Consider the following 12143-nt stretch of genomic DNA (forward strand, 5'->3'; position numbering starts at 1 on the left):
CTGATTGTAGGGTGGGCAAAGTGAGTGGGGTTTGAAAAAAAAAATAAACTGTTATAACTTAAAAACCATAACAGCACAAATAAAAATTTTAGCAGCACAAACCAGCACAAACGTAGCACTAACCAACGAGACCAGTTTCGTGTCATTTGGGCGTTGTAGGGGGGCTGACTGACCTTTGGTGACCTTTAATAAATCATTAATAACGCAAAAACGATAAAAGATAGAATGGAAATGTTAGCAGCACAAAACAGCACAAACGTAGCACTAACCAACGAGACCAGTTTTGTGTCATTTGGGCATTGTAGGGGGGCTGACTGACCTTTGGTGACCTTTAATAAATCATTAATAACGCAAAAACGATAAAAGATAGAACGGAATTTTTAGCAGCACAAAACAGCACAAACGTAGCACTAACCAACGAGACCAGTTTTGTGTCATTTGGGCGTTGTAGGGGGGCTGACTGACCTTTGGTGACCTTTAATAAATCATTAATAACGCAAAAACGATAAAAGATAGAACGGAATTTTTAGCAGCACAAAACAGCACAAACGTAGCACTAACCAACGAGACCAGTTTTGTGTCATTTGGGCGTTGTAGGGGGGCTAGGTGACGTCATAGTCTGGAAAAAACAATTGCTAATATCTTAAAAATAAAAGCAGCACAAATGTAAATTTTTACGGCACAAAACAGCACAAACGTAGCACTAAAGAAACACACTTAAGTTTTTTTTTGTGCTGATTGTAGGGGGGCCAGCTTCGCTGAGCTGATACAATTCCTTAGGACAATCATCAGATATCGTTACTTCAGAGTTCCCTGAACCTGTTCTAAAGTTCCATCAACAGTTTGTTTTGTGGGTATTTCACCCGGGTCTGTAAACTGCGTTGCAGTTACTCTATCTAGTCACAGGTGAGGTGGCTTGCTAAATATGTCTACTGATGGGACTTGGTGACAGGTTGGAGAAACACAGATACTGAAAGGCTAGAATGAAAAATGCAGTCATGTAAAGAACGCAACAGTGACAGAACAGTCATTGTAGTGGAGTAGTCATGTGCCAGCTTTTACGGCAACAGGTATCAGAACTTTTGGCTCAGGTGTTGCCAGTCAGTGCTTCAGCTTCATGTCCCTTGTTGCAACTCAGACCATATTGCAGAACCATTGTGCCAGAGGCAGCCCACAACATGTAATTGAGGTCTCGTATTTGTATTTTTAGAGTGGGCTGCGGGAGAAGAAAATGTATTTGCTGCTTATGTCCACTGAAACATAAAGTACTTTCCTGTAGGGTAGCATTTTACATCTCATTTAAAAAGAAAATAGCTGCACTTTAGAAAGCTGCCTGATGAATAATTTTGCCTTAATATGGTCATGGCCTGAAAATGTTTTACAAATTCACTATTACATAGTTACACCGTGTTTAAAGGGACAACACTGAAAAAAGATATTAAATTGCATCCATCTGCTCAAGACTATGTAGGTTATTTACAGTATCATACAATTCCTTACTAAAACTGGAGAGTGCAAAATTCTGTGCTGCTCTACATAGAGATCCAATCAGCTTCCAGGTTTTTTCCAGGTTTTTTTTGAAAGCTTAATTGAACAAGCGGAAGTTAGAAGCTGATTGGCTACCATGCACAGCTGCACCAGATTTTGCACTCTCCAGTTTTAGTAAATCAACTCTTATATGCCTTCTTATTGGATGGATTTAATTCTCTTGTTGGTTAGATACACAAAGGTTCTCAAGTGGGGTACACACTATAAAAAAATTGAGCAATCGATTGGCCGGTTTTCCTCAATGCTTCACACAGCAAGATGGAACCAAGGATAGAAATAATGTAAAAAATTTCTCGTTGCTTTTTTTATTTGTTGTTTCTGATCACGCGCAGTCTTTTGTATCTAATATTTCTCATACGAAAATAGTCTGAAAAAGGTACACATTAAACGAAAATTGTTATTTCTGTTTATGTGCAAGAAACATTTTGACGTTGGTTTTGGAAATTTTGGTTTGCAAAGTCAGAATTGGATGTCGAAAGTTGTGTACACACTATACGAAAATCAAACTATCGTGCCTCCTATGGAATTTTTCTTCTGCTTTTTTAATAGTGTGTACTGGGCTTTACATATTAATTTTTAATTAAATAGCTAAAAGTCCAGAGCATCTTTACCTTTCCATAATAGGTATGAAATGTCTCCTTATTCTAGCAACATTTTTGTATAGGTGTGACCACATCAATCCTTCTAAAGGTGAAGATGAATGTCATGAAGAAGCACAAATACATTTTAATTCTTGGAAAACAAACCTTTCATGCACCAGAATCAGAATGCCTGCCCTTACCTGCATAAAGGAGATTGATCTGCTTATAAAATAAGTAGTAATATGCAAGCACCTAACTGAATATGGTAAAAAATAAAATAAAAAGTACTGCAATGAATAAAGTGATCAGCAGAAAAATGTTCATGTAAAAAAAATGTATAAAAATTAAATTTTTAAATAAACAAATACTTCTCCATCCAGCAGATTTCTGTAAAATAGAGGCTTCCGTCAATAATTCTGTAGAAATGTTCATTTCATGACCATCTGGTGTTAACCCAACTAAGGATATAACAACTGCTTGCATTGAAAGCTTCTTTCTTTAGGAACATTTGTGGTTTAGATAAGTCCTTATATGTGTAGAAAAGTCTGAAGTCTTTTCGCTCAAGTTCTTTGAACAAGCTGTACCAGAATCTCACAACAGTGCTGTCATTTCCACTAACCTCAAACCCAGGCCAGTGAAGGTGGATTTCCACAACAAGCTGTCCTATCTGCTCCACAATACCTTCTAAAATCATATTCTCCAAGATCTTCCACTCTGCACTCTCCATGTCTGCCTTCAGGACATCAATCTGGAAAACGCATAACAAAAACAAAGTAGAATCAGTTAAGTTTCTGTAGCCATCATCAAACTTATCACATTTCACAGAGAAAGCCATCAATCAAAGCAGAGAGATTAATAGGTGTGAGAGAATCTGTCCATTTTGTTTTTGAGCAGCATTCTCAAAGCTAGAAAGAACTCTAGCACACCATCCAGGCTTCTTTAGTATAATGGGGGTGTACTTTGACAATGTTGCCTTCCCTAAGATATGGGTGTCTGAGACTCAGATCATGCTTGTAATTCCAACTGCCATCTATTGTTTATGGGTCTAAGCTCGTCTCAGACTAAAGACAGTGTTTACATGATCTGTGAAAGATCTCTTACATAAACCCCTGGTACGCAACATGGTGCCAATAGCCCTGTGTGTAGCCCGCTGGGTCTGCCACCTGTTGTGCACCTGTAGGAGTTTTAGGTAGGTTTCTGGAAATGCAAGCACTCTACATTTCAGCACCTGGCACTGAAATAAAGACAGTACTGTCAGGTGGAGTGGCTTGTGCCCAGTACAGTGCTGGTCTAAATAAAAGAGCTGCCCTTTTGCCTCGTTTCCTTCTTTGTATTGAATAAACTTTACTGCTCATCAAGCAAACTCACAAATCCAGAGAGTTTTTGTGCGCCAATGCAGGGAGTTTCATTTCTCTTCCACTTCACTGACCATCAATGTGGTGGGGAGTTTATAAAACACTTCCACTGACCACCAATGGGATAGGGGTTAAATATCATTGCAGGGGTTGAAGTTAGGAGCACTGCTGCTGACCACCAATGTGGGGGGAGGGGTTTAATAGTACTGACACCAGTCCTGGGGGTTATTATTATGGTCACTGATATCAATGCTGGGGGCTATTATTGTGTCCACTGACATCAAGGAAGGAGTTATTACTGCAGTCACTGACACCAAAGCATGGGAGTTATAATTGTCACTGACACCAATGCTGGGAGCTTTTATTGCATCTGCTAACACCAGCGATGACTCCATTGTTCTGTTCGGTGTGCATTGTGGTACATTGCAAAAAATGTAGACCAAAATTTTTAGGCGCTGAGGTGCATTACAGCCTTAATCTATGCAAATGCACCTCAACTTGTGAAAATGCATTGTTCTTGTGTGGCCCTCTGGAAGGGTCACACTTGATGCCCCCTATAATTTTCAAGCTGACCACCACTGAGATAAACAGTGACTATATTTTCTACAGAAAATTATTAAGTTGATGCTTCCATACAGAGGATATGCACAAGTTTCTCTGTCTGAAATGACAGAACTTATATTCTACTCAAAATTACATGATTCTTATGGCCAAAAAATTGTGGAAACTAAGGAAAAATACAAATCTTTGACACACCTTTAAATCATGCAGTGATGAAGACCTATACACTATTATTGAAAAACACCACCCCTACCCCTCTGTCATAGAGAAGAGACCCGTAGTAATGTCATACAGTGAAAACAATGAAAGGTGCTTTTTTTATGCAAATGACAGCAGGGTCACAAGTATGAACTGTAGCATCTTTTTGTGATAGAAAAAAAGGTTTAATAAAAGTCCACTTGAAGCCTCTTGAAAACAGAAAAAACATGCATCACAGTTTGTTGTGTATTGGGCTGTATAGCCGCAGACCAGCCATAATGCCCTTACTGACCCGTGTCCACAGCCAAACATGGTTACAATGAGCATGTGAGCATCAGAACTGGACCATGGAGCAATAGAAGAAAGTGGCATGTTCTGATGAATCACATTTTCTTTTACATCATGTGAATGGCCAGGTGAGTGTGCGTTGCTTTCCTGAGGACGAGATAGCACCAGGATGCACTATGGGACGAGGGCAAGCTGGCGGAGGCAGTGTGATTCTGGGAAACCTAGAGATCTGCCATTCATGTTGATGTTACTTCACACATACCACCTACCTAAACATTGTCTCTGACCAAGTAAACTCCTTAATGAAAATGGTATTCCCTAATGGCAGTAGCCTTCTTTCAGCAGGAAAATGTGCTATTCCACACTCCAAAAATGGTCTGAGAATGGTTTGAGGAACACAACAATGAGTTTGAAGTGTTGAATTGGCCTCCAAATTCTCCAGATTGAAGTCCAATTGAGCATCTGTAGAGTGTGCTGGAAAAACAAGTCCGATCCACCTCACAACTCACAGGACTTAAAGGAACTGCTACTGACGGCTTGGTGCCAGATACAACAGCATACCTTCAGAGATCTAGTGGCTTCAATGCCCTTATGGGTTAGGGCTGTGTTCATGACAAAAAGGGACCTATTCAATATTTGGTGGGTGGTAATACACTTATGGCTGATCGGTGTATGTAAAAGTGCCTTTAGGGCACAGAGGTAGCATAGAAGCCTCAGTCTGCTGCATTCCCTTTACAGGGAAAAGAAAATTTTGCAAGGCCAAAAATAAGAGCCACTGATCCCTTTTAAACATATTTGGCAAACTGAACACCTTACAAAGCTGCAGCCACAGATCTGTTAAAAAAAACAATAGATGCAAATGTTTCATGCAATTGTAGTAGTAATGTAGGTTTTTATCTAAAAATAGCAAATGGCAATGCACAAATTGCTTCAGCAATTAGAAATCATCACCTACTCTTCTTACTGCAAAAAGTTTGAATAAATCAATCTGGTTACTAAGGCAGGCCATACATTATGCATTTTTCTTTCCTTCAACCAAAAGCTCCCCCAATCAACACAGTCAGTTTAGAAGGGGGAAATCCTCTCACAGTGCTATAGGGTTCTGCTGGTGGAGAGTCTTCCCACTGGCAGCAGAATACATTTATCACTGCTGTTGGCTATAACCACTGTCAGTGATCGGGTAAAAAAATCGACTTCAGTACAACCAGCCTGCCCATAGACAGATCAAAAGGAACCGTCCGAATTTCGATCTGTCTATGGTCGGCTTTAGAGTTACATTGTGCATTACATACTACTGATCTCTGATTTACTTACTATTGACCCCTGCATTCAAAGCCCTTCCTGATACCTGTCCAGTCCATGGTGAGCCCCCAGTGGGCCACAGTGCATTGTCATAATTCCCGACCTCTCCCCATGACTGCGTATTGTCACAATTGCCTGTTTTTTCATGTATTGTCATGCTTATCCTTTTGTTGCCTATGTATTTTACCAAATTGCAGCAGAAGTGACATATAGAAGAAAAAAAAGGTGGAGTCATGGAATCGAAACCCTGGGAACTAAACAGCAGCTGCAACGCAATGACAAGGACCATTGATTACAATTCCATGAGGGAAGGGGGAATTTGTGACAGAGGTGGTTTTGTCGTAGGAGGGGTTGTATTGGGAGGAGATTTTTGCTTACAAAGCATCCTGTGCTTTACATACTTCTGACTTCTGCACTGTGTGCATTACAGACTCCTGAACCATGCACTCTGTGTGTTATGCACTCCTGACCTCTGCACATTATGCTTTCTGGACCTAGAGCAGAGTAGGCTCAGGCTTAATTTAATTATACCCATTTATGCTCCTCCAACTGCAAGCACAATTTGGCCACACTCACCATTTGGGGCACCACAGTTAGCCCCATCCCTTTCCCATCTTCCAATAAAAGTGGGCATGGTAAGTAGGGTTTCCCTGGATCACATTTTGAAACTCTGGTCACCAAATGGTTAGGTTTATTAAATGGCCCTTATCAGCCACACAATGCAAGCTACTATTCTAGCCAATGTACTACACCTTAACCCATCAGGCAAAAAGCTATGGCGCTTTCCTTAACCTGTATGTTTTCTTGTTCATGACAGTGTCATGTCTTGGTAATACTGTTCATATCAAATTCAAAGCTGTAAGAAGCATACAAACAAGATATTAAAGTGACAAGGGAAAACACTGTGTAACATGCTTTACAGCAGCAGTCAGTTTAGTCTGTTTAAATGTTACCACCACATAAGCTGAAACCTCTGTGCACATTTAACTATTAGAGCCTTTAGAGACTTTAGAGCCTGTCTAATTTACATGTTTGTAAAGCAATACTTCCTTTGTCTTCACAATGTCAGACCACTGGACTTGCACCCTAACCTAAGGGCAAATTACATTTTCAGGTCTAAAAACCCTGCATGCCTTACCATGCCTTGTCTGTCAAGATGAGAATTGGATAATTATTTCTGCTTAAACCTGGTTAGTTTTCACCCTTTGGGCATGGCTGATAAGTACAGAATGAACCAAGCGCATTTATTTTCACAACAGGATGTTGTCTATAACCTGTTTTTATGTACAATACAAAAATCTGTATGTTTTTGCTCAATAGTTTTGCATTACGTCATGAAAATGAAGTGGACCATAATATGCTCTCGTTCTTTACTTTCCTTTTGATATGCCATATTAGCCATCTTTTAGGCCTAAAAGGAGTTTACTTTCAGAAAAAAAGGTTCCTAATCTTTTTTTGCTCCCCCCTTCCCAATGAGTACTTACCTTGTCTACATCAGCATGCAAATGAGGCAGAGTGCAATACATAACCAGGAAGGTGGGCAATAAAGCAAAAATGCACTTTGACCAAACAATTTATAGAAGTAAATGTGTCTGTATTTCTAATCTGTAAAGTTAAATAATGTCTGCAACATGCATTACCTGAGTAAGGATGTCTGAAGATGTGAGAGTGTCACAAATCACAGTTGGTGTTATGGGTGTGACAATTCAAGTGAAAATTATGAAAAATTGAAATTCATAGTCACCATAATGGCTGGCTCTTCCTCGTGTCAGCAAACCAATTAGTGGCTCTGCCTCAGATAACTGATTGGACAACCCATCCCTAGAGTACTCCACTGGAGAGGAGGGAGGGGGTCTGTGCAGGTGGGAAGTATTGGGGCTGAGAGTGCAGTCTATGTTGTGGGGGTGGACTTTACTGGGGAGTATATACCAAAAAGGGGCTATGAGGGGGGTTTAGGGTTGTGGGAGGAAATTTGTACTGGGTGGGGATTTGTGGCTGTGGGGAAAGATCTGTACTAGGGATTTATGGGATTGGGGAGGTTGAGGATTTGTACTAATGGGAGGGTGTCATTTCTAGCTGCCCTCTGTACACTAGGCCTGTGTGTTACGTTCTTCTGACCTCAGCGTTAGTTACTCCCGACCCTTGTACTTCAGTCCTGATCTCTCCACTCTCTGTAATACCCACTCCTGACCTATGTATTCTGTGCCTTATACACTCCTGAGCCCCGCACCACAGACACTATGTTGTGCATTACATACTCCTGACCTCTGCACTCTGTATTCTGGGCTTTATATGGCATACTCCTGACCACTCTAGGTACAGTAAAGTTCTTGTTTAAGTTATGACTGTGTACAGTAGGCTATGTGCAGAAAAACATATTTAATAGAACAGTTTAATTTTTTTTTTAAATGATTGCACTGAGCACTGCGAGAAGATCACCTGAGGATGTGCGTGTGTATGAAACGCGTTGAGAGAGGCCTTTATGTGCTGATGTCATGCCACCGGGTCCACGAGTCGGATCAGTGGCCATTGGAGTGAGTTTGTGCTGTTTATTTTATACATTCCACGTGGATTGCTTTGGAATGTTATTGGCCAAAAAAAAGACACTATATATTTTTCTTGTGTGGGCTCCATGGTATTAGCTTTAAATGCAGAAGAATGGTCACCACCATCTGAGATTTGGATTCTGAAGACAACCTGGTGATTTAGATTGTATATGTATATGCCTTAATATCTCATCTATCTGGTGAGCACATTTAGGAGGTGGAGGTTTGGCACATTGCTGGTGACAGAGTGGATCATACTTGCACTTTGTGACTTTTGCATGCATTTTCTGAGGAATAAAATTGGCATTTATTTATATGCTGTTTTTGGGGACTTTTTTGCACTGCAAGCACTTTCTATAAGGGCTACTGTGGTTTAATTTGGGGTAACCTCAGTATATGAATTGTTAATATTTTTTATTTATTTACAGCTATTTTGAGTATCACTAACACTTTATGTATGCACATACGTTGATGTGTTTGTTTATAATATCATAAGCGCTGCACTGCCACTTTCTATACTTATGTAAACAGGCTCTGCCTGACCCAAGACGGCTGCTAGAGTCACATGGGGTGGCAGCATCCAATCACATATCTTGACAGTGAACCAGGAATACATACAGGAACCAAGTTCCCCTTTAGACTTCCCTTCCAACTGCAATACTGCTGTGGTCAAGGGCCCACCACCTACAATGGAGAAAATAGACTGCAACTGCCTACAAGTCATAAAGCCTGAAACCCTCACCATATGTACTAGGTAATATATACATACATACACAATGCTGCCAAACCAGTACCCAACAGTATGCAGTTATTGTGTGATTAATGTTCCCTGAATAACATGGGTGCCTGTTGAATGGTTACATCCCTCATCAGAAGACTTGCACTGTTAAGAAAGAGAGGGAATATGTACACCCCAGCCAGTTTTATTATAAAATGAACAGTGGGGTCAAAACTCTGGTGTCTATTGAACTGCACAGTCATAATTAGGCACACTGCAACTGCTATAGCAGAGAAGTAGACGTAAGGCTATGAAAACAAGGACTCTAAGTACAATGTCTACCTGAATAATGTTCTAAAATTTGGCATCGGCTGAGCTAAATCATTTGACATTTTTAAAAATATTAACTGCAGAATAAATCTACAATGTAAAAAACAATTACTTCAAAGTTAAGCATCATTGCTGCACATACATACAGTACATCCGGAAAGTATTCACAGCACTTCACTTTTTCCACATTTTGTGTTACAGCCTTATTCCAAAATGGATTCAATTAATTATTTTCTTCAAAATTCTACAAATAATACCTCATAATGACAACATGAAAGAAGTTTGTTTGAAATCTTTGCAAATTTATAAAAAAAAATAAATAAATAAAAAATCACATGTACATACAGAAAGTATTCACAGCCTTTGTCACGACACTCAAAATTGAGCTCAGGTGCATCCTGTTTCCACTGATCAACCTTGAGATGTTTCTACAACTTGATTGGAGTCAACCTGTGGTAAACTCAGTTGATTGGACATGATTTGGAAAGGCACACACCTGTCTATATAAGGTCCCACAGTTAACAGTCCATGTTGGAGCACAAACCAAGCCATGAATTCCAAGGAATGTCTGTAGACCCCTGACACAGGATTGTATTGAGGCACAGATCTGGGGAAGGGTACAGAAAAAATTCTGCAGCACTGAAGGCCCCAATGAGTACAGTAGCCTCTATCATCCATAAATAGAAGAAGTTTGGAACCACCAGGACTCTTCCTAGAGCAAGCCGCCTGGCCAAACTGAGCGATCAGGGGAGAAGGGCCTTAGGGAGGTGACCAAGAACCTGATGGTCACTCTGACAGAACTCCAGCATTTCTCTGTGGAGAGCGGAGAACCTTCCAGAGGAACAACCATCTCTGCAGCACTCCACCAATCAGAGTGGCCAGACGGAACCCACTCTTCAGTAAAAGGCACATGATAGCCCACCTGGAGTTTGCCAAAAGGCACCTGAAAAACTCTCAGACCATGAGAAACAAAATTCTCTGGTCTAATAAAACAAATGTTGAACTCTTTGGCCTGAATGGCAAGCATCATATCTGGAGGAAACCAGGCACCGCTCATCACCTGGCCAATACCATCCCTACGGTGAAGCATGTTGGTGGCAGCATCATGCTGTGGGGATGTTTTTCAGGAGCAGGAACTGGGAGACTAGTCAAGATTGAAGGAAAGATGAATGCAGCAATATACAGATACATCCTTGATGAAAACCTGCTCCAGAGCACTCTGGACCTCAGACTGGAGCAAAGGTTCATCTTCCAACAGGACAATGACCCTAAGCACACAGCCAAGATAACAAAGGAGTGGCTATGTGACAACTCTGTAAATGTCCTTGAGTGGCCCAGTCAGAGCCCAGACTTGAACCCAATTGAACATCTCTGGAGAGATCTGAAAATGACTGTGCACCGATGCTCCTCATCCAACCTGATGGAGCTTGAGAGGTCCTGCAAAGAAGAATGGGAGAAACTGCCCAAAAATAGGTGTGCCAAGCTTGTAGCATCATACTCAAAAAGACTTGCGGCTGTAATTGGTGCCAAAGGTGCTTCAACAAAGTCTTGAGCAAAGGCTGTGAATACTTATGTACATGTGATTTTTTTTTTTTTTATAAATTTGCAAAGATTTCTAACAAACTTCTTTCATGCTGTCATTATGGGGTAGGATTTTGAGGGAAATAATAAATTTAATACATTTTGGAATACATTTTGGAATAATAAGGCTGTAACATAACAAAATGTGGAAAAAGTGAAGCGATGTGAATACTTTCCGGATTCACTGTAAGTATCATTAATGCTGCAAGGCAACATGGCAGTCAGTGTTCATGACCTTCCTTACACTATTTCTTCCTTTTTCTATGTGTGTGAGTCTTCAATTTTATATTATAGTCATTTTCTGCAGTATTGTGAACTAACAGACAGTGTGCCATGTGTTCACAAGCTGTCCATAAACATCAGCCATCCAACATACTGCCCACCACTACATTTAAAATGTCACAGCAGTTTGGTCATGTTGATTATCATAGCAATTGTCAAATCTCTTATTTTCCACTTCTGCCCACTTTTATTCCAATTATTGTTCCAACATTCCATTTCAGCATAGGCACTGTGTAAGAATTAGTCCTCTTTTACGATAAAAAGAAAGTGTTTTAGTATATTTTATTATATCCATGTATTAAACCACTTAAGAAAAAAAATACTGCTATACTAAAAATAGCCCTGATTAGCAGACAATCTGGCTGCCCTTTCTCCCAGCAGAGTAGCTAACAGTGCTTAGCTTTCTCTTTAGAAAGCCCAGCATGATTTTCACACTGGGTGTCATGGATGCAACCAATGTTTATTTAGAAAATAAATATTTTATACAAACAAGTAAACATAATATACATTTATCAGTTTATAAACGGAATAAAATGACTAAACTAAATATAGCTTTCTTTTAACAGCAAGGGTTTTCCAACACTACAAATTCTTTTTCACTAGCAATTGATTCCTTGCATGGTATATGCCAGAGGTAGGCAACCCCTGGCACTGGAGCCACAAGCGGCACACAAAGCCTCTTTTGCTGGCACTCGACTCCCTCCTCATCAGCAGAGCAGCGCAGGGAAGTAACAAACAAATGGCCGCTACCCCCACGTGGGCTGGATGCGAGAGGTGGATCAGAAGGATGAGTGTGCCAGGACAAGTAGATGTGTTTCATCTCTGCTTCCTTTCACCACTCTGCATATCACGC

General features: G+C 40.4%; 1 protein-coding gene across 1 annotated transcript in view; it reads right to left on the reverse strand.

Annotated features, from left to right (window-relative positions):
* Positions 1-730: 730 nt before the first annotated feature.
* Positions 731-12143, reverse strand: part of METTL24 (methyltransferase like 24) — an 82195-nt gene continuing 70782 nt past the window's right edge. The window contains exon 5 of the mRNA XM_073627068.1: positions 731-2877. Within this exon, the coding sequence (XP_073483169.1) occupies positions 2563-2877 (315 nt within the window). The 3' untranslated portion in view covers positions 731-2562. The remainder of the gene's footprint in view (positions 2878-12143) is intronic.

This window comes from Aquarana catesbeiana, linkage group LG04 (assembly GCF_042186555.1).
Source record: "Aquarana catesbeiana isolate 2022-GZ linkage group LG04, ASM4218655v1, whole genome shotgun sequence".
Taxonomy (NCBI): domain Eukaryota; kingdom Metazoa; phylum Chordata; class Amphibia; order Anura; family Ranidae; genus Aquarana; species Aquarana catesbeiana.